The sequence below is a fragment of the Rhipicephalus microplus genome, chromosome 2, assembly GCF_043290135.1.
Source record: "Rhipicephalus microplus isolate Deutch F79 chromosome 2, USDA_Rmic, whole genome shotgun sequence".
Lineage (NCBI taxonomy): Eukaryota > Metazoa > Arthropoda > Arachnida > Ixodida > Ixodidae > Rhipicephalus > Rhipicephalus microplus.
The window spans coordinates 177,795,844-177,822,408 of NC_134701.1; the positions used below are offsets into that span (position 1 = coordinate 177,795,844).

Here is a 26,565-nt window from a genome sequence, read left to right on the forward strand (position 1 = left end):
GTGCTTTATTTTAACTGCGCCACATTGAACTGGAACTTTATCAGGCACTTTACGTGCTGTTCTTAAGAAGTCCACACAGGCAAATGAATCGTCGTTAACGACTTACAGAGCTAAAGTCTTACATGCCTCATCAAACCATCGGCGGTGACCATACAGCGGCGTCGGGGGCGAGTGATAAAACGAAAACGAATCACGTAATGACCTCACCAGATTACGTCATGTTACGTAACATCTAATGATGCCGTTGTAGCGCCCTCATTCGGGTGGTTCACAATACTGAAGAGCTCGCAATCTGAACAGAATAAAATTAAGACGGCGCTTAGCAGTGGCACGTCAATCGATGGCTCGCGTTCCCTGCTCCTTTATACATTGACTGGGGAGGAAAAAAAGGCGCGGTTTTTGTCTTAGACGTGTTAGGTGAATGTAGGATAGATCCTCCGAGTTTTGTTTTCAGTGTTTCAGAATTATCTACAGCCCAGATAATTTTCACCACTTACAATGCACTGTGAAGAGCGGTGAAGGACAGCTGTGTGATAAAAAGCAATGTCTGTTACCGTTCTGAAGTGACTGATTTAGCAAAAAGCCAGCATTTCACAGTCAGTATGTAGCTTACCAAAAGGCGATTTTCCCATTGCACGCCTCCACTTTTATATTGAAAGTCAAGGAACAGTTGCATGTTCATTTTAGAACACGCAGGTTGCTTCATATAGTGAAAATAGCCGAGATACTGAACGGGAGCTTTACAATAAAAAAAATCAAAATAGCGCAGATTGAGTAAGCCCTCGAAGATAAAAACAAATTGAGCTTCTTATAATTTTTTGTTTTAATATTTCAGTACCTGTGGATAGAACAGTTCTCGAGAAACGGCAAGTGCCGTGCGAAAATTACAGTAGATCGGCGTGGTCAGTAAAGCATATGTAATAGGAAAGTGGCAATGGATGGGGTTTATTGTCAACGAATTTCATTAGTATACTCCTACTGCCCCGATTTTCATGCTGGGTAAAATGCATCCACAAACACGTCAATCTTCAAATCGACACGTTGTTACAGTCCCTCGCTAGGCATTCATGAAGAGTTGTTGGCCCAACAGTGATGGATAGTTGTGGAATCTTTAGTGCCTATTGCTGACAAAAATTATATTATCATTATTTATTCTCAATGGTTTGTTAATCACACAAAAACATTTGTAGTTAATAAATATACGCTGCAGCAGACGTGCGCGTAAGCGCTTCACATGCGCATATTTTACTGCGTGCGTCATCGTTTCGGAGTTGGCCGAGTATACAATAGACAGAACTCGCGTGCGCAAAGTTCGTACCCTGTTCCTATGTTTAAAACGACGTTGCACACAAAAGACATTGCATACGCCAATAAGTCAGCAAAAAGGCGCCCTCTGAGCAAGCTGTATATAGTTTAAACGCAACATTCGCCGACTCATGTTCTTTGTCGAGACAATTGTGGCAGTACATTAGACGCTAAAGAATACGCACAAAAGTGCACTCAAATGTCTTCCGTATTCCTTTTTTATACGCGCATGTGTGTGCTGACGCGAAGAAAAATTAAAAACGCTGCGTTAGGAGACAAACGAACGCGAGGAGGGAGAAGCACCACGCCGTCTTGAATGCGTATAAGTGTAGCTTTACGCTATACGCTGTGGCGGCAATACCTTATTGTCTCCGGCGGGTACCCGACAAGGAAGCACCTCGATTTTCCTATCACACACTTTCAATAGCACAATGATTGTTTTATTTAATGTTTTTTTCCGAGGACAGTCAGGAAATGGAACAACCTCAGTGGTAAGGATGTTCCACACAGCCATCGGTTCAGATGTCTGTCTTGTGTCTAACTGCGTAATCTTCTGGTTTTAAAATTGTGCAGAATTTGCGCCGATGTTTTCCGAGACCGGCATACGTGAGTCAGTTTCTGGAACATTTAATATCATGTATACTTTAAAATGTACTTTGTCTCTATTGTTGACTACTTATTCGTCGATCGTATATACACCTTGCCTTTTCTTTTTCTCATTTTTTTATTCTGAAAACTGTATTTTGCTTCCATATATATGCTAATGTTCACGTTATAGTTTATCTTGGCAATATTCACGGTTGTAGTTACCACCCTGCTAAAATCCACCCTTTAGGGTTGCAGTATCTACAAAAAGTTAAATTCATACAGACCATGCGAAAACGGACAGTGTGTGGGACGTAAGAGTGACAGTTCGGAAATGACCCCTACCTGCTTCACTCACACTTTTTTCTCTTCGGCAAAACACATTAAAAACTCTGTGCAGGCCTTTTCCTACATACAAGGTACCAGGCTGGGCTGACTGCATTTTCGTTTTGAAACAGAGCAGCAGGAAACAACGGCCCCCAATCATGAACGCCCTAGGCTTCAACTGAGATACTCGAAAGAAAAAAGTGCAAGAATAATTTGAGTATTCTCAGCTACTTGCGCTCAAAGAATCTATCGCATCCCAGGATCCTGTTGGATGTCGCATACTGGTATGACGATTATTTGGAGCCCGCGTGGCTAAGCAAGCTTGAATATGTGCGTGCTTTTTTTTATCATAACTATCTATTGGAGCTCAGAGCATATCCCTGTTCTTCTCGTTTTTATTTTTTTCTGTCCGTTGTCCACCGCTGCGAAATTCTTTGTCATGCATTACCAATTACCGCTGTTTCACACACCACTTGTGTAATAAGACGCGTGCGGGCGCTTCTAAAGTGCTTTTCAGGGACAGAAGCATGCGAGCGAAACAGTTGGGCGTTATTCGTGCAGGCATGAATCTTTGTCTTCCTTCCGTGAGGCACTAAAGCTCGCATATGACCTACCGCTTAGTATCAGTGGGCTACTACTAGAAACGGTGAATATTAAACGTATAGTAAAGCAAAATAATAGTTGAACATAAAACAAAAAAAAACACGATCTTACTATATAGGCTGGTTGATATGGAAGGAGTATAATATAACAATAATTAGAAGCTGACAAACGACCAGTTATTTTTCCGGAAAGTGAGTTTAATACCATAGAAGAGTTAAACCGAGTAGGCAAATGCGTGTTCACAGTAAGAACATAACGTATACGCAATGAAAAAGGTGAATGCTCACAATATAGAACGGCATAAATTTTAAATGCATTTTCGTGGCTCGCTAACGAGCGGCAATGGTCTACTAACGGGTAAATGCATACATGTGACTATTCTGACGCTCAGCTTAAGTCGGTGACGCCACTTTGTGAAGCGACCACACAGCTGGCGCATGGGATCTTCCCTGTATAAGCGTAATGCAAGCTGCGTCTTACAAAACTATGCAGAGAAGAAAAGGGGGGAGGGGGTGGAGTTCAGAATACTGTGGGACTCAGGATCACTGCACCTCACGCCCTCCCTACCACATACTTCCGGAGGCACCTAATAAATCTTATCGGTGACGAGTTCTCAGGTAACTCAACTGTCACTCGCCACTTTTTCAATACTCGTTACGGTAATATTCTAGCTACGGCAATATTTATTGTAACACTAACATTTTACGCGGCGATGGCAACGTTATTCCATCACCCCTCCAGCGAATACATGAAATTGCGTGAAATTATTACATTTTATCGTCGAAAGAAAAAGCGAGGAAAAAAATGATAAATTACGAGCTTCACACTTGTGCTGCCATGCCTGGCGGCCTCTCTTGTTTCTCTTCTCTCTTCCTGTCTTTTTTTATTGTTTGTTTTGATTTGTATTTCTTTCTTTTCCCATTTCTTTTTTGCTTCATCTATCATTTTCTTTTCGTTTATCTCTCTCTGTTTTCTCTTTCTCTCATACTATCTGTCTCTGTCTATTTCTCGCTTCCTCTTTCTTTCTTTCTCTATATTGCTGTTTTTATGTTTTTTTTCTGTTTGATTTTTCATATAGCCTTCTTTCACTGCCTTTCTCTTTCTATCTCTCTCTCTCTCTCTCTGTTTGTGCTCGTTCCCTCCCCCATCATAGTTATTGCATTCCACGCCGGAATAATCGGCGCGCGTGTTTCGGGAGCGAAGCAGGGCATGAACAGGAAGAAGAGAGCATGGGCTAATTCATGATGATGATAGCTTTCTGTTCGCCCTGCATGGACTAACGGTCGGTTGAAACAGTTCCCCTGTTAAAACAGGGGTGGCGAGCACTGATAAGTCTAGTTCTCACATAAATTTCTTCAGCTCAGCTATTTATGAAAATGCTATATGTCTTGCAATGGTGACACAATTATGTCCGTTTCTCCAGACTACAGAGCTATAAATCCACTTGACGAGCAGTAACTGTGTAAAAAACAAAGGGCCCCGTATTTTCATGTTACACTGCAAATGTCGTCGAAAAACGATAGCCTTGCGTCTGGAGAAAGTAAAGGAAATGTTTATTTGATGTCCTGCGCAAGAAAATTGGTGAATGGTGTTGTGGAGGTGCCGCGTTAGTGTCTCGAGCGTGCAGGGGAGGCGAACGAGTGCATGAAGTCGCCTCACACGTGAGACATGAGCGCTATCTGGACGTCATCTTTGAAAACAAAGCGCGCGGCGTGTTTGCCCGTATCGGAGGCGAAAAGGTGTAGAACGCAAAGCGACGGGTAGGTGCCACCACCGTGTCGTCCTAGCAAAACGTTGGGAACACTTGCTTTTTATGAAAGCGTGGCATTGTCAGCGCAGCGTGATAAGCGCTATGGTCCTTAGATTTACTTATATGTGCATTTTTCTAGTAAAAAGTCATACATACAGAATATTGACACGTGTTGTTATGGTGCCTTAGATATGCGCAATAATTGCTTTTTAATTGACAATCGCATAAATATGAACGCTGAACCTTGAGCAATATTTGTGATGCTGTGGATGGGGTTGGCCGTTTGCGGTATTGTTTGGTGTCGTTTGGGGTATTTTTAAGGGCGAACAAACAGACAAATGTACCAACAGACCAAAATTTTTACGTCGAAGGTCCCCAAAAGAGACTATCATCTTTAAAACTAACGTTGTTAAAACTTCAGGACACAATATATCGTTTGACTCTGAGACATATTGAAGACTGTGCTTGTAGCAACGGAAGGCAACCTTGATTCATCGGCAGTAAATGTAGCAAGTCACGCTGCTGCAACTGTAGCTGTGAAGAGGCTACCTTCCTCCTCCCGACAGGAAGCTTACTGTAACAGTGGTAAAGCCAGGAGGCGGCACATCGAGCCGACGCCTCCCCCCCCCCTTCCCTCAATGACATATTTTCGCTGTAGCATGCAGAGCAAATCATGACTACTTTAAGAGGGTACCCCCCCCCCCCCTTCTCCTCCCGAAATCAAGGAGTTGCCCTCCGTTTCCGAAAAGAATTCTGCGTCCCTGCGCTGTACGTATCACTTATTTTGGCTAATAATGTGCTCATGATTGTCCTGGGCTCACATACTTCTGGCGCCTTACCCTGAAGAAGATAATGAGTGCAGCCACGAAGACTCCAAGGCTCTGCAGGAAGTCGCCGATGACGTGGATGAGCGCCGCGCGGACGTTGATGTTGCCCGAGCCGCGTCCCCTGCCGCTGTGGAGACGCGAGCCGGCGTTCTCGATGACCGCGACTCCGTTGGAGGTGTCCTTCAGGTGCGCGTCTTCGTCGTCACCTGCGTGGTGTGCGCCGTGCGAGTGGCCGTGTGGCACGCCGCCCACTTGCAGCGCCACGCCCATTCTGCGTCGAGAAAAGCTGTGGCTTAGCGATGTATACATACACTGTTAAGTGGACGGAAGTGGGTGCGCCCACTTCACTAAAGCGAAGGCTGAAGACAAACGCTGAAATTCACTATCAGCGTCGATACGACTGATGAAAAAAAAATAATAATCACAGGATGACGCCACGATACGACTTCAACATGACATCACGTATGACCAAACCTTTTGGCGTCCTCAAGGCGTCCCTCAGGCGCCACATAATATGACGTGCGACATCGCTCTGGCGGCACACAACGCGACGAGACGTGACGATGGAATCTCATGAAATCGTCACTAAGCCAAAAGTGAGGCAATCACGGACGCAGTGCAAGACCAGGTGTGTTGCTGACAGCTTTCGAAGAAGGCAGTCGGAGTATCATTATGTGTACTACACTGAGAAGGGAAAATGGAGGAGACGGTTCTAGCATCGGTGTCGTTTTATGGCGAATTCCACTCGTCGAGCGGGAGCAAGTTTTCTTGCTGCAAAGCTGACAACCCGCGTTTCGCTGGTAAGTTCGGAGCAAGTTCGCATTTTCCACTGGTAAATTCGGAGTAATCCACTCCTCGAAGGAGCGTTCCGCGTGGTCCGTCTCGCAGAGACGGATTTTGCCGGAACTCCGAGAATGCGTTGCCGTCATTTCCGGTACAGTTGGGCAGTTGGGTTGCCCTCAGCGTTTTTTGAGGTGGTCTAGTAACCCTGTGCTTTTGTTTACGTTCCTAAAAGTGAAAAGCGGTAGACCCTGCTTTCCGCGAGACTGCGTGGTCGAAATGCGTGCTTTGCGGTGGCGACACGGTTGTCACTGAAACGTCGAGAGCAGAAAACAAAATCGTTTCCGGTACCGGTTTAGTGACGTATGCGCAAAAAACTTCCGGAGAGACCTCACGCGCGGGAATTCACGTGTTCCACTCGCAGATCTCCTTCGGCACACTGCGATTGCTCGCTCCAAGATTTCGGCGGCCACTGCGGATATACCTGTGGAATTCGCCATTAGACGAATACGTCGGGAGCCCATGCGATATTTCTGGCTAAATGTCACCCACCCTGCGCCTCAGGGTAGCACCTCACGCAGTGAGCGGCTCTTTCGGCCCGCGAAATCGTAAAGTTTCCTAAAATTAACTAAAGTGGACCCTGACGACGCAATTGTTCAGCCACCGTGGGAATGGGGGGTGGTAAACAAATTTGGCCGTGAACGCACTGGTGGCTTTGTTTATTGTTGTGTTTTGGCTCGTTTTAGATAAAAAACTGGACCATCGTGAACATCGAGAGCCAAACTAATTTCTTGAGCCTAAAAAAAAAAAGACTAGGTGGTGGAGTGCAACTGCTGAACATTTGTTGATTGTTGTCTTGTGACAAAACGGCTCCAAGCCACACCAAACCAAAGAGAGCCGAAAGAACAAAAATTTGAAAAATTTGAAAAATTTGTGTACTACCCATCATTCATACGCTGCATGGTCATGCTGGATTAAGTGCAGTGTGTTGCAGCTTCCATGCACTCTAGCGCCAGAGTATATTTATAGGAAACTCTATGCACGAAACGATAGCCTACTGTTTCTCCCTGTTCGGCAACTCTGATGATTTCAACCCGTGACAATTTTAAGGAAGTCGGACATGCTATTCTGGGTATCGATGAATTCGTTGTCCTGCCAGCGTTCAATGACCCAGAGGGTTTTGGCGTGAAACCTCTCAGATTAGTTCAGGATGCCACCACTACATAATTTAACGATGTGGCGAAACTTGATGTTCATAATTTCACCCATGGAGAGTATGCGCTAGAAAAAAAAACACAAAAAAGACTTGGTGCTAATCCTCGTTCTTTACTAAGGTGTACAACAGTACCACTCTGTAGCACCTCGACGTTCATGTCCTCTGGTGTGTTGCTCGAGTTTTGTCGCACCGCTTAGGTGTATAAAGAGAGCGTGGTTGAGATTTATTCCGCCAGGGGCCGCAACAATTCCAGCGGCTCACCTTGTGCTCCTTCAATGAACTAACTCCCTTCTGTTGATTCTCATTATTCATCCTGTCAGGTCAGTAACCTTTACATTCAGTCAACATATACTGTGATGCAATATGTATCTGAGTTAACTCTTTAACCTGAACAATAATCATCGACTTCACGCCAGCGTTATCTTTCTAAAACAAATTTTCTGAATATTTGGAAAATCGGAAGTGAATGTTCGACTGGAAATGCGTGGAAGAGAAACGAGAGTGTCGACTCGCTTCTCGCACCACCAAAACACGGGGGAGGGTGTTACAGGAATCCGGGAGCCAAGTTACCAATGCAGAGTGTGTTTTTACGCCCGAAGGGAGTGAAACTTGTTCCCTGTGCAAGAAGCCAGAGTAAAATGTTCTTAATACTCCTTTCTGAGGTATACTTGCATGCTCGTTGAGAGTATCATGCACGTTGCAAACTTACAGCGCGTATTTCGCAGCATTGTCTCACCATGCTTCGGTGTGTCAATTTTAGGTCACGCGACATTCGCGCTGCTGTGTGATCAAAATGCGCTGCGCACGCATTGATCGGTAACCAAATGAAATGGATTACGGCCGGAATAGACAGTGAGGCGACCGAAGGGTATACATAATGCGCACACAAGTATACGGTATAGTACCAGGCTGGAAGTGAGTTACATGTATCTTCGATCTTGGCTGCCGCGTAATAAGGTCACTGATGTACTTTTACAACGTAGTAGAGGAGATGTTTCCTTTCACGACACGACTGAGCCATGTTGTTATACAGTGTTCTGTCTGGCAGCCACATGGGCAGAAAAAAACAGGAAAAAAAATATTTGGGCCGCGTATCCGCGTGCTTCTCAGCGAATGTGGTCGAAAGAAGATAGCCTTCTGCCATCCATACTACTATGTTTTGCCTTGTCTCAGACAGCACCTCCTCTATGTTGGATGGGTCGTATCTGGCTGGTATATGATAAAATAGAGGAGGCGCTGCGTGAGATATGGACGCCATCCTGCAGTGCCGTCGGGAAACATGAGTTTGTGCAGAACCTAGGGCTACTATTAGGTGGAAGCACCGTATCGTCGGCAGAGGGCTTTTTTGTGCATAGCGTCGCATTTACAACGCAGCCAAAGAAGCACTGGGGTCTTTAGACTTACGTTTATATACATTTTCATGTAAAGAAAGACACCATCTAATATTCACTTAATGATGTTGCGCTGCATATATGCGTAATATTTGCTTTTTAATCGAAGATGTTCACAAGTATCAACGCAACCGCCAGTTAAAGATGGCTGGGCGTTGAGCTAGGCTTCGACTTTCGCCGGGTGGCTCAATCGTGTGACAGACAGGCAGGCAGACAGACAAATTTCAGCGTTCAAGCATCCCAAGCAAGAGTCGCTTTTTAAAAAATAAGCACTTAAGAAATCGGTTTCATTCGAAAGAATCAGGGGCGGGGTAGTAATTACAAAATCGGAGAGAAAAAGATAAAAGTGAGCTTCGCAACTGTCTGCAGCTAAGTGCGGCACCTCAGCAGTAGCTCGCCAGGTAAAGGGGTAAGGAGAGAATAAAAGGGATAGAGTGAGAAGTAAAGATTAAGAAGGAAAAAGATTGGGACATGGTCGAAGGAGTGCGAGGACGGTGTCAAAGCATTCGAGCAGAACTGCTCGATTGCTCGACCGGAAGTGAATGTCATTGTGTTGTCTATTTGTACACTCCTGCCACAGCCCAACAGTGCTATAGCAGTGTAAATAAATAAATAAATGGATAAATAAATAAATAAATAAATAAATAGCCCATAAGACGGCGCTTGATTGCTTCAGTGACGTGACAGTAAAAAAAAAGAAGCAGATACACCAGAATTCTTTCAGCGTCACCTTCAACGGGTCGCGACTGGGGGGCACACGTTGCGTTCTCCTCTATTTACATTTTGTTTGACGGTGCAGCGTGTCAGGAGGTCACATTGTTATGCTGTCGTTAGAAGGACGTGGCCTTGACGCTCAGCATGCATACAATCGGCATCTGTTTAGCCGGCATATTTCTTTATCTCCGGGGCAGCCGCAGACAAGCGTCGTATATTGCCAGACATATTATTCTGCACGCGTTCAGGTGAGCATAGTTTAAATCAAGAGAGATAAAAGGGCATGGGGAGATCGTGTGATTAGAAGGCAACATTATCTATTTGGTGATAAACTGCAATAATATTATTTGGGGTTGAAGAACGTCCCAGAACCGCCATATGATTATCCGAGACGCCGCAGTGGAGGGCTCCAGAAATTTCGACCTCCTGGAGTTCTTTAACGTGCACACAATTCTGAGCACAGGGGCCTCCAGACTGGAGCATTCTCGCATCCATCAAAAATGCAGAGCCGCTATTCGATCCCGCGACCTACGAGTCAGTAGCCGAGTGCCTTTCTCCGTAGCCGAGCAGAGTGTCTTTCTCTGCATTATTTTTTGTTGTTACTTTTTGATATATATATATATATATATATATATACGTATACATATACGGTGAGTGACTGCGACGCTGACGCCGGCGGCGAAATCCAACCGAGAGTGTACATATAACTGCTGTCGCAGAAAGACCGTCCGACACTCCGATGGCAAGTTCGTGTGCCCCTAATTTTCCCGACAGTACAAAGGCTCTCTTTTTTGTTTTCTTTCCTTGTCCCATTGCACAAAGCCAATTGGGCGGTATTCCTTTGATTCTTTGAAGCCGTGAGCTGCTCGTGCACATGTAAACCAGACATCCGGGCACCCTAGATACGCGCATGCGCTGCACGGCACGCCATCGCGGCTGGTCCGACTCACATAATGTTGACGAGTATCCCGATGCCGGCAGTGATGAGCATGATGGTGGCGTTGATCTCGTACTCCTGCTGGACTATCCGCTGGACGGCCATGTAGACGAGAATGCCGGTCACCACCCAGATGAGCAGCACCGACGTCACCGCACCGATCACCTCTGCGAGGCACAAAGCAATGGACAAGATTACGAAGACGGCGACGTATAGCAAGTCGTGGCAGATCTGTAACGTTCATTTGGCTTTAAGCTGAAGCTCTACGTCATTTTTTTTTAATTTACGACCACACGCTCTCTTTTTTTCTATATATATATATATATATATATATATATATATATATATATATATATATATATATATATATATTTAAGGGAAAGAAATGTATATCTTCGTTTTTCCGTGTTTTGACACAATATTAATGAGATCTAACATACAATAATGCCAAGGAACGTACAGGGGAAGTTATTAGAACAAATGGAATGTAGATCAGAACAAAGAAAAGTGGGTGAAAAAATAACCAGCCGTGAGCAGGAATATATATATATATATATATATATATATATATATATATATATATATATATATATATATATATATATATATATATATATATATATATATATATATATATATATATATATATATATATATATATATATAATATTGTGTGGGGTGGGACAGAGTGGGGTCGGGTAGATAGATTTGGTCTTGTGCCTTATATAAGGAAGACGACTTTTGCCACGGCAAAAAAAAAATACTAAAAATTGGAAAAGAGCGTACGGACCCGGTAAGCCACTCCCTGGTTATGCCGCTCAAAATTAATGCCGTCAGAACGATACGCTCGCGAGCAAGGCCACATACAAGGCCCCGCCTTGTAATTTCTGCGGCCTCATAAATTTCGCTTATCTTCTGTACATTTCGTACATTTCACGTATTTCAGCAGACCTTGAATCGCTCTATCACAAAGAAATGGGTTTTCTTCATAACGCGGGCAAACGCAATGTTCATGGCATGCTATCCCGATGATTACATGGTCTTAGGTGAATTCTGCTTTCTCTGTTTTGTCGTTCCTCATACATTTGTCAGATACTGCTCAAGTATATATTGCACCGTTTCAGCAAATAATCCTGTTGCGAGTCAGCGTCGCTGTCTGTCTCCGTCTTTATCTTGACGTCTGTTTTTGGCACCGTTTTGTATAAATAATGTCACACCAACCTTTTTGAAATGGTCATTTTTCCCGCTGTGTGCTATGACAAAAAAATTCGGGGGGGGGGGGGGGGGAGGTCCTGGCCTAGTGTTCCACCCTCTGGCTACTCCACTGCTAACGGTTCACACTGCTTGTATCGTTAATTGGGTGGGTGCAATATATATGTATACTACACGGACTTTGCATGTGCATTGTGGCACATCGCAAAGGAATTTATGTAGAACACCCATTCGAAATCGTCGCGTTAGCTGTCGAAAAGGCGTTCGCCATAGAAAACTAACGACAAAAGAAATACTCTCGGTAGTACACGCACCCGCTCGATACCAGCCGAAGCTCATTCGCTTGGTGGGTGGCCGGTGGGCCAGCCAGATGGAGAAGAGGCTGATCATGAAGCTGGCAAAGTCGGTGAGCAGATGCGCCGCATCGGTAGCCACCGCCAAGCTGTTGGCCAAAAGACCACCTGTGGGAACAGAGGAATGTTTAGCCCGGACAAGGCACTGTGTTCTAACTGGTTAGTTAGCTCTATTAATCAGCATCCAAGTTTCTCGAAGTTGAATTGAATTGAGCTGTATTAAACTAAATACAGTAAAACAAGAGCCCGGTAAAAACATGTGGATTCTTAGTACAATTATGGTATAGATGCACGCAACGATAACACCCATGAATGTACAGGCTGAAGAGAGAGTTGTGCAACCATCAAACGGCACATTATGTGCTGAACATATCGAAAAAAAAAACGTCAGACTTATACACTCGTACAGAACACATTCGGAAATATCTGTTTCAATGCATTTCTGGCCAGAATACAAAACATTACTAGGTTTGACATCATAACAGGCCTTAATACTAAACGTGCAAGTACAGCCTAATACAGCTCCTTGTACCGACGTTGAACAGCGCACATGACTAGTGTTACTGTACTTACTTTATCATGGTAGTTGATTGAATTCAGTTGAGTCAGCGTCTGTCTAGCTCTCCTGTCAACCGTCTGTTGTGATTCGCGCTGTTCAACATCTCGAATCGGAATCAACCTGACCACCTTTTCACTTTAACGCATCCTATACATAGTTTCTAACGTAAAATGTTTACTCCTAGATTGGGCCTTTCCGGTGAAAGTCACCGGGAAGGGAGCATGTTTCATCACGTGTTTAATACAAGCAACTTAACTCTGACACTCACAAAAAGAAATATGACATAATTCTTTGTAAATGTATGTTTGAGCTCCTATCTAACGAAGCGTAAAAATTAGAAGGTGGTCCACTAAATTATCTCATTACAATGAAAAAAAAGGTGGCTGCTGACACCTGAACAGCCTACACTGAGTCACGCCTGGGACACCATGTTACATTGAAATTCTCATTGATCCCATTGACTGTTCGCTGCAGAATTAAAGTTTACTGAGCAAGCTGGCGTTCTCTTAAGGAATCATTTTCGCGATGCACGCCCATAAATGAGGAACACAGTTGAGGGTGCATGCGCTAACTCGAAACTTTATTTTTAGGGCTGGATGGTGCGGCGCATGTATCGTATCCAATTCGAAGACGCATTAGGGAGCCACCTTGTGGCCTGTGTGACCAAATCGTTGGCGTAATGTTACTGATGCGTCCGCTGGTTGGGAAAGAGTATACGTGTCGCGCCTTTCTGCTCACATAATTAAGAGAGAGAATACAGCGGCTGTCCCTAATTCTCCCTGTTTCTCCTACGCGAGTGTACAACGGCGCTAAAATATGCATAATCGTTCACCCGGCTCCCTGACTTCGCAGTAACTACCGCGCTTTCCTCGCTTCAGCAGTTCGACTCACCCACGATTTCAAGGATCATAAAGAGGAGGCACAGGACGCTGGCGAAGATGAGCTTCTTACGCGCCAAATGGTCCACCTCGACACCGTCCGGAGAGTGGCAGTGCTCCTCGTTGCTCGCCTGAGAAGAAGAGGAAGATTACGAATATACCCAATCAGGTAGTCATTCCAGGTTAGTAGACCGGCACTATACGTTAGATGCATGCGTGCACAACCGTGTAGCATACGTTAAGCTAGTATTCAAAGCCTATACGCACTTGAATACTTGATGTTCAAGAATAATCAAGCGTTGGGCGAGTTGGTATGGCATTGTGGATGAGAATTCGCGCAAAAAACACTGCGCCTGTCCATGTTCTCTTTATTCGGGTCCGAGTTTTTTTTTTTTTGCGCAAATTACCATCAACCACGAATATGCAAAAGCGTATACGCTCCTGAATACCTAGATCTCGGTGAACGTTTCAAAAGATAATGCAGGTGGTCAAAATCAATGAGTTCCCTAGCTCAGTATGGCTTCTCACAGTTCTGACAGGTAAAACCCCATAATTCAACAATTTTTCAAATCGTACACATGAATATCGACGCAATGGCACTTAGTTGGCTCCAACGGGCCGTCTCAGAATTAACTTCTCGCAGTATAATTCTCCCAATACCTCCTTTATGTCTATATGCAATTCACGCATTTTAAGTTTACTAAGCTTATGCCTGCCCATCTCGTGATTATTTTAAATAATCAATGTATCGGGGTTAACGACACTTTTATAAAAGCTTTGCCTAAAATCTGAGTCGCTAATGGGAATACCTTAAACAGATGGCGCATGTTTTATTCTCTGATGACTTTAAAAGCCTGTTTGTCCCATCGTGTTTTTTTAGATTATATACATGTGACGAAAATTTTTCAGACATTACTCATATGTGTACGCATGCAATAAACCTCCTTCAGTCCTGCCGCCCCAGTGCTATGTCGTGCCTGTCATTCCCTGCGGCTGGGGCTGCAGGTAATAAGAGAGTAATTTCCTGCCGAAAAAAAAAAACTAAACATTTTTGCATTCTTTCCAAGAGTCCACCCGGAGAGGGGACAAGAAAGCACACCCGTCTCACATATCATCCAAGTCGCGTTTGAGTTGGAGCGCATATTCCAACAATGATGTTGTAGTGGTGTTTTGTGGCGCAAGGGCCAAACCTGGCCAAGGAGCGCCACGTCAGTTTTCGTTGGAATGTCGATGATCCATGAGTAGTGATGTGTTTATGATATCATATTCCAACAATCAAGCGCTATGGCGGCTTATGAGCATCTGTGTTTTATAGGCAACGAAACGCCGAACACGGTCGTATCGCAAGGATTGACGCTTAGAAAATAAAACAGAAAACAAGAGAAACGAAACAGTCAAGTTCATGTGCGCGCTGCGAACTTGCTAGAGCACATCTCTGTGACTGACGGGATGGCGGCCACGCCTTCGTGACAGAATATTTACACGTCACTCTTGCTCAGTGCTCGCGCGTGTTGCGTGTCTTCTTTTTTATTCTTTTGGACCTTATCACTTTTCAAGTTTACGGTCGGTGCTTGCCTTAGTTGACTGACTTCTGTTTTCTACCCGCGTGTGTGGGCGAGTTTGTGTGTTTTCGCCGTTAATGCGTTCTCTGTCAGCTTCCACTGGTGCGAAATCGAGGAAGCACATGTAGGACGCGCTGAAACTGCGCGCTGATACATATTTGGTTTTGGTGCGAAAACCAGGGTACGATTGCGAGGCGTGCGATATTGGGGTTCTCTGAATTAAGTCTGACACTACGAGGTACTTCAATGTTCACGTGAAGGAGAGAAGTGGAAACTTAGGGGCTTCTTCATTTTTTTTTGTTAGACACAGTATTAACGATAACTAACAGACAATGATGTCAAGAAAAGCAGAGGGGACATTAAAGGTATACTAGTACTTGTAAAGTGAATCTGAACAAAGAAAAGTGGATGAAAATATAAGGGACAGAACCTGTGACCCTCAAGTAACGCGTCCGATGCTCTACCAACTCAGGTTCCACGGTCGTCATCCTGTCGTCTACTTTATGGGGTGTGTATGTGTATTTAAACCTGCAAGTGTTGGTCAGCGCCTGCAGTAACCACGATGGCGAGTGTGAAACACTTTTCCTTCCTCTTGGAGTCGCGTGCGCGGCGCGTCATCTTATTATGAGCTGCCAGCAGACCAATAATTTCTCACATACTGCCTGTATATAGATGGCTAGGGCCAGCAAAGCCATGGAATAGGGGCACGACCATTTGGAATGCTCCGCGTTATGCGCAAATAAAGTTTTCTCTCTCTCTCTCTCTCTCTCTCTCTCTCTCTCTCTCTCTCTCTTTCTCTCTCTGCCTGTATATAGGCTTCAATACACACAAACTTCTGAGCACACAGGCGTTCTTCGCATCCCCCCCCCCCCATCAAATCGCGACCACCGTGCCCGGCAATTGATAATAATATGTGCATTTTACGTCTCAAAACCATGACATGATCCTGAGAGACGCCGTATAGAGGGCGGCTCCGGCAAATTTTGAACATCTGATGTTCTTTAATGTGCAACACAAATCGCACAGCGCACGGGCCTCAGCCCTTTCGCTTCTGTCGAAATGCAACCATCGCGGCCGGCATCGAAGCCGCGACCTTTGAGTCAGCAGCAGGTTTCACAAAAGGTTTACAAAATGCAGGTACTTGGACGGTGTATTCACGTCAACAAAAAACTGGATGGATGCGCTTTTCGTTCACAGCGTATATACGCGCACGGCGTAATGGGACACCGATCCCGCTCTAAACAAGATCGAGGGATGAGCGAGGGTCACGTGCGTTAGTTTATAACGATGCACATACAGTTTGTCAAGGAGACCTGCGTGTGGCATTTGGTATCATATCGCTATAAGAAGCGCATGTTTACAGCACGTGCACGTTCAAGTAAACGGGAGAGCAGGTTTCGCAAGATTCTGTGAATACCGAGGGGAAAAAAATCGAAGGGCACCCTTCCTCATGACGACACGAGGGATGAACAAATGGCGCTGATTAAGCGCCGCCGCCATCATCGTAATCGTCATCAACTCATTCTCAGCCTTTGTATCGGGCGAGGAGGTCCAGTCTGGCAATCAACGCATTCCTCCTCTCTGGCATGCGGGTGACAGTGGGAGGTGTGTGTATTGATGCTGGAACATGCGGCGTTATCGAGCAATTTGCCGTGTATTAAGCCAACCTGCGGATTTTGCTTTTGTTCATTACTATGAAGGCCAAGCATCGGTCATCAGGGAATCACTGCACTGTTTTCAGCCGCAGTAACAACCACAAAAAAATGAAACTGCTGGCGGAATAAATATGCCATGTGCATCACCAGACGCGGAATTATTGTGGCTGTGGACTCTTGAATTTGCATCATTTTCTTGTTGTTGAGTAACTGCGGCTTGTACGGCTTACAAACTTAAACAGGAAAAACTTTATACCTTCCGCTGGTACTCGGGTACGTTCAGGGCACTTCGTCTCAGTCGAATGAATCGCAACGACTTCGACACCGATGATCAACCTCGGCTATGAAACAAAGGTACGCAGCCTAAAGCTATTCCAATGCTGACAATATTTTCCCAATAAATAGCCCCACGTAACATTTCTCTATACCACAGGTCAAAGTGTCGCGGCACCAAGAGTCACTGAAATATCGCGATTAAAAAAAGAAGATAAAAGGAGGACGCGCAGGCACATCAGCGTCGTTTGATGTAAGAGCTGTATTTCAAGTGCACACCTGTAAAAACAAACGAGCGAGTAAAAATACAGTCACTCCTTCGGAGTTGAGAAACAATTTATACAAGAGTTGGTGCGCAGTTAACAAAAACCGTCAGTGCCACGAAATAAAGACGAACCATTACATCCCAACGCACGGCTTTCTGCAAGAGCGGCATCCGATGCAACGGCGTTTGATGATTGATTGATATGTGGCAGTTAACGTCCCAAAACCACCATACGATTTTGATAGACGCCGTAGTGGAGGGCTCCGGAAATTTTGACCACATCGGGTTCTTTAGCGTGCACCCAAATCTGATTACACAGGCTTACTGCGTTTTCGCCTCCATCGAAAATGCAGCGGCCGCAGCCGGGATTCGATACCGCGACCTGCGGGTCAGCAGCCAAGTATCCTTAGCCACTAGACCACCGCGGCGGGGCGATGAAACGGCGTGGCGCAAAAAAAGCTTGTAAAAAAAGCGGATATGACTACAGCTCAACAAATATATTCACTATGCCCTCGAAGTGTTGTTGCTCATTGTGGAAAATAAAAAAAGACATAAAAATACTGCACATTGTTCGAGCACAAAGTCGGTGCTCTGAATATACTGCATCAACAGAGGTTCACTGCACTGTAGAATAAAAAAATTGTCCCCAACGACTTGAAAATTGTCGGAACGTCTCGTAGACTCATTTTCTAAAGAACCTGCATCACGTCAGTCGAAATCCACTGCGTAAAAACTAAAACAGAACAATAATACTGTAGCCGCACGCTTCCATTCTATGCAAACAGCGAGCTTCCCGCATGCCAGATGGGTTGCCAGACCAGAAAAGGGCCGCCCGCTACCAAGATGGTGGCGCCCACAAAAAAAAAAAAAGACAAACGTCTATACTTATGTCCACCACAGGACGAATCTCCCAGTGATCTCTAGTGAACACCATCCTGTGTAACCTGATTTCATCTTATGTCCTTGTTGCTGACTTCTCGATTAAAAAAAAAGTGACTTACAACAGTCATCGTTCCGGCGACAGTAGTCTATGACGAAGATTAGCACTTGATTGGTCGAGGCAGACTTTCCTACTGGAGCAGCCAAGTAGCGAAGAGACGTGCCGGACCCAGGGACGTTCAGTTCAGCGGACGTGAGAAAGCGCTACTGAACTCGACGATGCAGCAGTGTCCCAGCCACTTCCCTTCGATCCCGGATGATGTATGAGTAAAGTAGCACGACGCGGTTCTCCTCTTCACGTCCGTAGTCCGAGTGACGCATGGCAACGCGATCTCCTCCTTTGTGCGGGGCGCTGTACGCGCGCTCGAGCATGTGAGGAGACTCGCGCCGGCGTAACGCTATACACGTGGCGGCCATTGTGCGCGTACACTGTCACGCGACGCCACCCAGCTCGCTCTCGGTGTATGTGTGCGCACGAATTCGTACAGTTCTCCGCTAAAACGTGCCGGAGGAAATTCTGGCGGTGAGAGTATACATTCCGCTGGTCACGAGAATGATGGTTTGTTCGTGGATTCGCCTCGTCTTCAGAAGTCGTGGCTTCGACCTTTCACGTGGCTCTTACTGTGAAACGCTAACTGCATTTATTGGCCCACATTTTCAAGCAACTTTACTTTCATGACATTAAACAGCCAAAACAATGTACCGCCAACCTAACGGGCGATTATGGCACTTGTACAACGTAACGGTTTGTTCAGAATTTTCCGTTTTCAATATCCACCACGGCGGCGTAGTGGACTTGACTGCTGACCCGAAAGGGGCAGGTACAAAAATCTTGCCGCCGCTGCCGGGTTTCGATTGGCGGAAAATGCTGCAGGCCAGCGTTTACGGTCCACGTTAAAGAACTCTATAGCTGGTCTAAATACCTGAAGCCCTCCACAAGGGCATCTCCCACAATCATATCATGGTTTTGGAGGACGCAAAATTCCAAAAATGATGTATTACTGACGCTTTTCAATACCACAAACGCGTACTAAGACTACATGATGAAATTCTTGCGCATATACGTATACGGGATGCCTCAGCCATCTTTAGCCAGCGTTTAAAAATATGCAGACACACGCAGTTACGACGCGACCAAATGCATGTTTCTGACCGTTGTTTGGAGTGAATCGGACAATTTTTGTGCTTTAAAGTATTGTTTATTATATCTGTTTATTTAACTAACTTTTCAAAAACGAAGACATAAAAATTTTCAATCAGAAAGTTGTAAATGAGTTTCAAAACGTTTGATTAGGCAGTTTTGAACTTCATATCTGTAGATCATTAGCGTTTTTTCTGTTGACTACAAATACCCGCGAAATGCAAAAAGTACCACGTAACAAACCCACTGGCGCGCCCATGTGCGCCGTGATTCTGGTGCTCTTTAGCATTCCGCCTACGAACCATACGCTTCCCTCGCACCGGGTTATGACAGTGATAAGCAGTCACAGCGGTTATCGCTTTTGTGGCCGATATCAAGACGTGTTCATCGCAAAGCCACCGCCATTGTTGCGGCCCTGTCGACACAGTATAATCGGGTAAATGCTGTGGTCATTCGTACGTGGAACGTAAGGGAGCACTAGAATCACCATGCACACTGGCACGCGAGCGGGTTTGTCACGTGGTATTTGTGTATCTCGCGGGCATTTGCTGTTACCAGAAAAACACTTATCACTAACAGATGTAATGTTCAAAACTATCTTATCCGACATTCTGCAAAGCAATCTGCAACTTTCTCATTGAAATTTGTATTTGTCTTAGTTTCTTAAAATTATTTAATTAAATACATCTATTTAAACAATAGTTAGAACACAAAAAATAGTCAGACTAACTCAGGCAACGGTGAGCAACATGCATTTGGTCGCGTCGTAATTGCGTGTGTCGACATATTTTTAAACTCTGGCTAAAAATAGCTAGGGCACCCTGTATGGAAATCACCATTTCCGCGCTCTCTCCAACGTACGCAAGCGCCAACGTCACCTTTACGTAGAGGGGGCTTATCTATCCCACCAGTTGGTCGGGAACACATTCGCTTTCCTGGAGTACGACACCTGCTAGGAATTACCGAACGGAAATAAAGTAACCCTGCTGGTGCGATAACGTAAAGCCATTCCGTTGTGTAACTATTTCGCAACTACCAACTACATTCCGTGGTTCGTCGGAATCGGCCGTGCCCACTGTGCTTGTTACGGTATATGATAGTTCTGAAAATAAGCTGTAACTGTCTTTCTTCTCTTCCCCCTAAAAAATAGTAGGACTTTTATTCTCGAAACAGCTGCAGAGTTATTAAGCACTTATGAGGTGTTTTCACGATTTCACTCACATGCCGCTGTTCTCTGGCTGTGCCAATTTTTTTCTTTTTTTTTTCTAGAGAACAGTTGTAGGGTGCTCAGTTCCCACGTAATACAACATAGCTTTCCGTAGATTACTCGCTGAGTACACCCGTAGTTGTCGGTGAGGGTGAAGTAATTTTGCGTTTAATTCTATTTCACGTAGTCGTAGAAAGTCCATGGATATATGCCTTAGAGTGCATTGCTACCAGAGGCGTAACTGGATAGGACAGTGCCCATGGCAAATATATTTAAACACCCCTTATGGTGGTAATGATAGTGATTATTATCATTATTGTTACCAACAGTATTATCAGAAGTAATATTGATGTGAAAAAAATTACACCATCTCCTGCTAAAGGGAGGGGAACGGCACCCACAAAAACTCGTCTACGTCGCCTTACAGTAGTCGCCTTAAGCAGGTGCACTAACATTGGGAACCTCTACCTGACAAACGCTGCCGGTTACCATCGCTTCCACCAGAAGAACGACAACGTGGACAAGAACATTGATTGATTTGTGGGGTTTAACGTCCCAAAACCACCGTATGATTATGAGAAACGCCGTAGTGGAGGGCTCCGGAAATTTCGACCACCTGGGGTTCTTTAACGTGCACCCAAATCTGAGCACACGGGCCTACAACATTTCCGCCTCCATCGAAAATGCAGCCGCCGCAGCCGGGAATCGAACCCGCGACCTGCGGGTCAGCAGCCGAGTACCTTAGCCACTAGACCACCGCGGCGGGGCAATGTGGACAAGAACATGATAGGCGAATATAAATGCTTCGAAAACCACCGCCTTCACATCGTCACTCATTACCTCCGGTGCTCTTTTCACCACCGACGAGAGAGAGAGAGAGAGAGAGAGTAGGAAAGAAGAAAGGGACGCGCATGCGAAGTGTGGGTGTGAACTCCATGGAGAGAAAGAGGGGTTGCAGGAGAGTAAAGAGAAGGAGGGGACGCGCATGCGCAAGGATGTGTGGACGCCGCGGGAAGGAGGGATGGACAAAGCCCCAGCTATAAGCTGCTTCATATCTAAAAAGTTGTCTATAGCTGTTCTGGACAAGCCAGTTATACGACTGACATGCATACATTCAAGTATACAGGCACGAAAAACTCTGCCTTGCACGTATATCATATATTTCATACGACTAGCAGTGGTAAATGCGAACCCGCGAGCTGCATGTGGGTACATGCTTTGCTCTAATAGTCACTTTGATCTAGTTGAGCGTCCACACGCGTGACCTGACGCACACGCCACGCTATACTCTCGGCATACATGGGTTTCAATCAACATTGCACTTGTTCAGCCAAACGCCCGAAACGAAATCAAGTGCCGTTCTATGATAGCTATGGCAAGGAGCTACGCAAAAGTACGACCCGATGCTCAAGACCATTTCGCTTATATACCTAATTTAACGGCACACTTTTAAGATGGTCACACTAAAACTTAGTAGTGGTGACAAGTCGTCGAAAATGCATTGTGCCATCAGTCATAGCCTGAGCCAACAGCCGCACAAATGGATCTTCAGACTCGTCATTTGTCCTCATAGGCAGAGTCTTCATGGCACTAAAGAAATCGAGGGGACGCCAATACTGGAAGTTTGGGTTCACCGAGGTTCAGGCCTATTTTCACAAACTAACCTTATGCTTATGTCGCGCTTTTTCTTATCAGTATTGCACGTTTAGGGAGCATGACAAACGAAGTAAACGATTATTCATAAATCTTGTACTTATGTTCTACCCCGTTACCATTTTCTTTTTTGTGTGTGTGTGTGCTCCTGACGCTCGTCGGGCGTAAAGGAACTTAAAGAAAACATGACATAAGGATGAAGTTGGTCTGTGAAAACAGGTCTTACACTCGTACGATTCTAAAAAAGGCCTATACGACACTGACTTAGTCTTTTCGAGCTGTTGACTCTATCGACGTTCCTTTTTAGACCAGCTTTACACCACAGTATACAGAGAAAGGATCTGTACCTGCGAGCCGGAGTTGACGGGCATGTGTATGGATGGCTGTCCAGCGCCGGGCTCGTCGGGGTCGCCCCGGGCGGAGCAGTAGATGATGGACGAGCCAGCGTTGACGATGGACTCGTAGTGTCGCGGCACTACAGCGGAGCTCACGGACGTCTGCTGGTGCTTCCTGCATGACGGCAAACGAGCGTAACGGGCTGATGAATCCCGACCACGGCCAGAAGCGAATGCTGTTGTTGCACCATCAACTGCCGCCGCCAAGTCGCGCCCCGGCCATCGCACGCACGACTCGACCCATGACCCGGACCGCATTGCCTTGAAGCCGCAGTCGTCGGGTGGGGTGGACTTCGTGTGGCGCTAGCGGCTGCGCTGGCCTACGGCGACCGATTGATGTGTCACACCGTGAGAAAGCCGAGGCCCTCGTAGGGGCCCGGGCCACTTTCGCGTGGGGATGCTGATTTTGATTATGATGATAATGACACAGAAGAACGTGGTGATTGCCCACTAAAGGGAATCTTCGATGAGAAGCGTCCTAGGGTCGAGCTCAATCTGGTGTGCGGCATGACCACCCTTAGTGTGCATGCGCGTCCCCTCCTGTTCTCTCGCCTGGCAACGCCGACGCATACACCGTCTGCAAGCGAGCCTTCTAACTGAAAAAAGAAAACAAACAAACAAACAAGAGAACTGCCGCTTGGGCATCACAACCATTCACTGGCCACCCCGTATATACAGGCAACGGATCTTGACCTGCAAGGTAGTGGCGGTGGGAGATTTCTCCTGTGCTTTGTTGAACAATGAAACTCGCATCGTGTGCGTTAACTAAAAGCGGACTGCGGGTCTCTGTGTAAAATCAGAGTCTTCTCTCTCTCATTGCCAATCAGCAGCGATCAGCATGTTCCAGTAGTGAACACCTCTGCGCAACGCCGCGATGAGCGCCAGCGTCAACGCGCTGCCAGGGTTGGCGTTAGCACCGGTTGCTTCGCATTTACACATGGTTACTTTTAGCAGGAGAGGGTGTAAATTTTTGGTTTTACTTCCGCACACCCATTCGGACGAAGCATGCACTAGATGTGGCCTTTTTACCCTGCCCCCTAAATTTCTGGATATTATGAGAGCAACCACACATTTCTTTGTTCTGATATTACTACGCCTTTCTTCTGAAATGTTCAAATTACCACTTTTAAATCGTTTTCCAACATTAGAAAATTTTCCTGGTCGTTCGATAGAGGCCTATTTTCTAGAGTGAGCCGAAAAATCCCATTGAAGAATAACCAACCATGAACTGTTCAATGTGGCTAAGGATGTTGCCCATGTAACACGCGTTTCAACTGAAGGTTACTGCGTTACGAGTGTTGGGGCATAGCTAAACAAGAAGTATAAGTGAAATACCGTACAAACTTCGTTAAAAGGCCACCTTGGTAGATCAGTGGCTACGACGCTCGGCTGCTAACCCGAAGGTCACTGGTTCGATTCTAGTCGCGGCGGTCGCATTGTGATGTAGGCGAACTTGGTAGAAGTCTGTGTGATGTTCTATAGTGCGCGTTAAAGAACGCCAGATGGTCGAAATGTTTGCAGCTCTCCACGATGGAGTCTCTGATAATCGTGTGGTGGTTTTGGCACGTAAAATCCGACAATTTTATTGTTCACTTGATGACAATTCATTCATTCATTCATTCATTCATTCATTCATTCAAGAGACCCAGATGTATATGAAAGCGGGCAAATTTTGAAAAAAAAAAGGTGTGAAAAGTAATGGTGGTTTACGCAGTTAACATCTTTAGTAATTAATTTTCGCTGCTGTCCTAAAGTAGCATATTTGTACAACATGCTACTTCTCGAAAGCACCAAAGTACTACTTTTCGAAAGCACCGGTCAGCAAGCCCGCCCTCGAGTCGTCTCGCCCAAACTCACTCAGACTGAGATCGATTCGCGAGTCTCAGTGACTAATATGTTAATAAGAGTGAGTCCGTTTCGCCTCCTCTTCCCCTTTTTGCTTTCAGGGAAAGTTCTTGTTAAAAACACCTCGCGAGAGTCGTCGCTTTACATCACAATGCCCTTAGTAAATTGCGACCGCTGATGATTTTTATTTAAATATGAGAGATCAAAAGCGCCAAGCGCAGCACTGATTATGCGAGATAACATTATGAAACAGCACTGGCACTTTGAACGAAACGGGTAATAGCTCGCTGATAGATCATGAGTCGACTCACTCAGACTCGAAGGGACCCATGAGTCCGAGCCAGTCCAAGTTAGTAACATTATGATGAGTGAGTCTGAGTGAGAGACATTTTAGCAAGTCTGAACCCGAGTGAGTCCGGTTGAAAAAAATCATTGGTGAGCATCAGTCCAAGGGAGCCTGAAGGGTGAGGTATATTTCATGAGTGAGTTTGAGTGAGCTCTAAATTTTGTTCTACCTATTGGCTCGAAAGACCTTTGTACGATTTATTAGACATCTCAAAGTCCTTACGCTGAAGCCTTGACGCTTTCATTTTGTACGTACTCGCATTGCATCATTTGTACTCGCATTGCATCAAGTAATGCTAACATTTATTTCTCATTCCAACGAAGAAAACAGCTCTCGTAGTCTAAGGGTCACTAACACCTCATTCAATAACGCAACTAAACAATAAAAGGGCGCTTCTTCGACATCGACGGTAAGAGGGCCTACCGTAAACACGACGCACGTGTCGGAAATTTCACCACTCGCTGTAGTTGCTGCGCGCCTGACCTGCCGACGCGGTCACGTTATTAGAATATTCGCAGATAGAAAAACAGAAAAAAAAAAAGCTTTGTGACGTAATGCTTTCAATGGTTCATTCTAAAGGGTCCGGTCGCAGATGTCGTTCTGGGGCCACTTCTTCCCGCTGGAATTGCTGACTAAGAAAAGGGGGCGGGGGAAACTAAGTTATGTGGAAATCGAAGGGTTAAGAAGTTTGTTGGTACAATATGCCAGCCTCAAGGACAGAAAAAGGTTGATTCGCGGAACATGGAAGTGGCCTTTGCCCAGCAGTGGGCGTAGTCAGGATGATTATTACTCTGCTGGATCTGCTACTAATGATGATGAATATGAGAGGTGAGGGTACTTTAAAGCTCATAGGCCTCGGGCACAACGAACTACCTGTATGTTGCGCGAAGAAATATTGACGTTTCTGAGAAAGAAATAATTTCCGGATTGTACGCCACTGGTTACTGTTGGTAATTGGTGTTGGTTACTGAATGGGTGGAACACAGTTCTATAGGGGGTGAATTATAACGAGTGTTTGCTCGCCGAGTTGGTATTTACTTAAGGACGTGGTTTAGCCGCGAAGTAAAAACGCACAGAAGGGCAGGATCACAATGATCGGACTTTCAGGCTAATTATTGTTCTTGGAGATACTGGCACACAAATTTTCGGTTATCTTTCTTTTTGCGTCAAATAAAAAGCTGCAGGCTATGAAGACACGAGAAAATGTTCAGCTAAGCGTGAGTGCCCCATAAAAGAGAAATTACACTGTTTCTAAACGTTATTTCAGTTCTGTGTGTTCTGTCGTCACGGCACGGTACGATCTTCCCATGGCCCGCAACATGGCGCGACGTTTCCACGGCCGTTCTGCAACGTGGCTCCGTCGGTGACGCACAAGCTATCATCTTGGTAACTTTAGTACCTGACGCCATACCTATTCGCCAGACTGCTGCGTGAAGTAACCAGAGTAACAAGTATAGCCTGACGTCCAGCAAATGTCGATATTATCAGGGGGTGCGCCTTTGGGAAATTTATATTAATATTGAAAAAAATTCATCATCATCATCATCATCATCACCAGCCTTACTACGTCCACTGCAGGACAAAGGCCTCTCCCATGTTCCGCCAGTTAACCCGGTCCTGTGCTTGCTGCTGCCAATTTATACCCGCAAACTTCTTAATCTCATCTGCCCACCTATAACCTTCTGTCTCCCCCTAACCCGTTTACCTTCTCTGGGAATCCAGTTAGTTAGCCTTAATGACCAGCGGTTATCCTGTCTACGCGCTACCTGCCCGGCCCATGTCCATTTCCTCTTCTTGATTTCAGCTATGATATCCTTAACCCCCGTTTGTTCCCTAATCCACTCTGC

At 45.5% G+C, this 26,565-nt stretch overlaps 1 protein-coding gene across 6 annotated transcripts in view; it reads right to left on the bottom strand.

Moving 5' to 3' along the window:
• LOC119170563 (proton-coupled zinc antiporter SLC30A2-like) overlaps positions 1–26,565 on the bottom strand; it is an 82,045-nt gene that overhangs the window by 6,574 nt on the left and 48,906 nt on the right. For 5 of the 6 annotated variants that reach the window (XM_075887124.1, XM_075887123.1, XM_075887125.1 and 2 more), the window contains exons 3-7: positions 22,480–22,642; positions 13,451–13,568; positions 11,962–12,108; positions 10,449–10,602; positions 5,410–5,668 (exon numbers count right to left, since the gene is read on the bottom strand). In XM_075887124.1, the coding sequence (XP_075743239.1) occupies positions 5,410–5,668; positions 10,449–10,602; positions 11,962–12,108; positions 13,451–13,568; positions 22,480–22,642 (841 nt within the window). The remainder of the gene's footprint in view (positions 1–5,409; positions 5,669–10,448; positions 10,603–11,961; positions 12,109–13,450; positions 13,569–22,479; positions 22,643–26,565) is intronic. The other variant, XM_075887126.1, reaches the window with a different exon arrangement.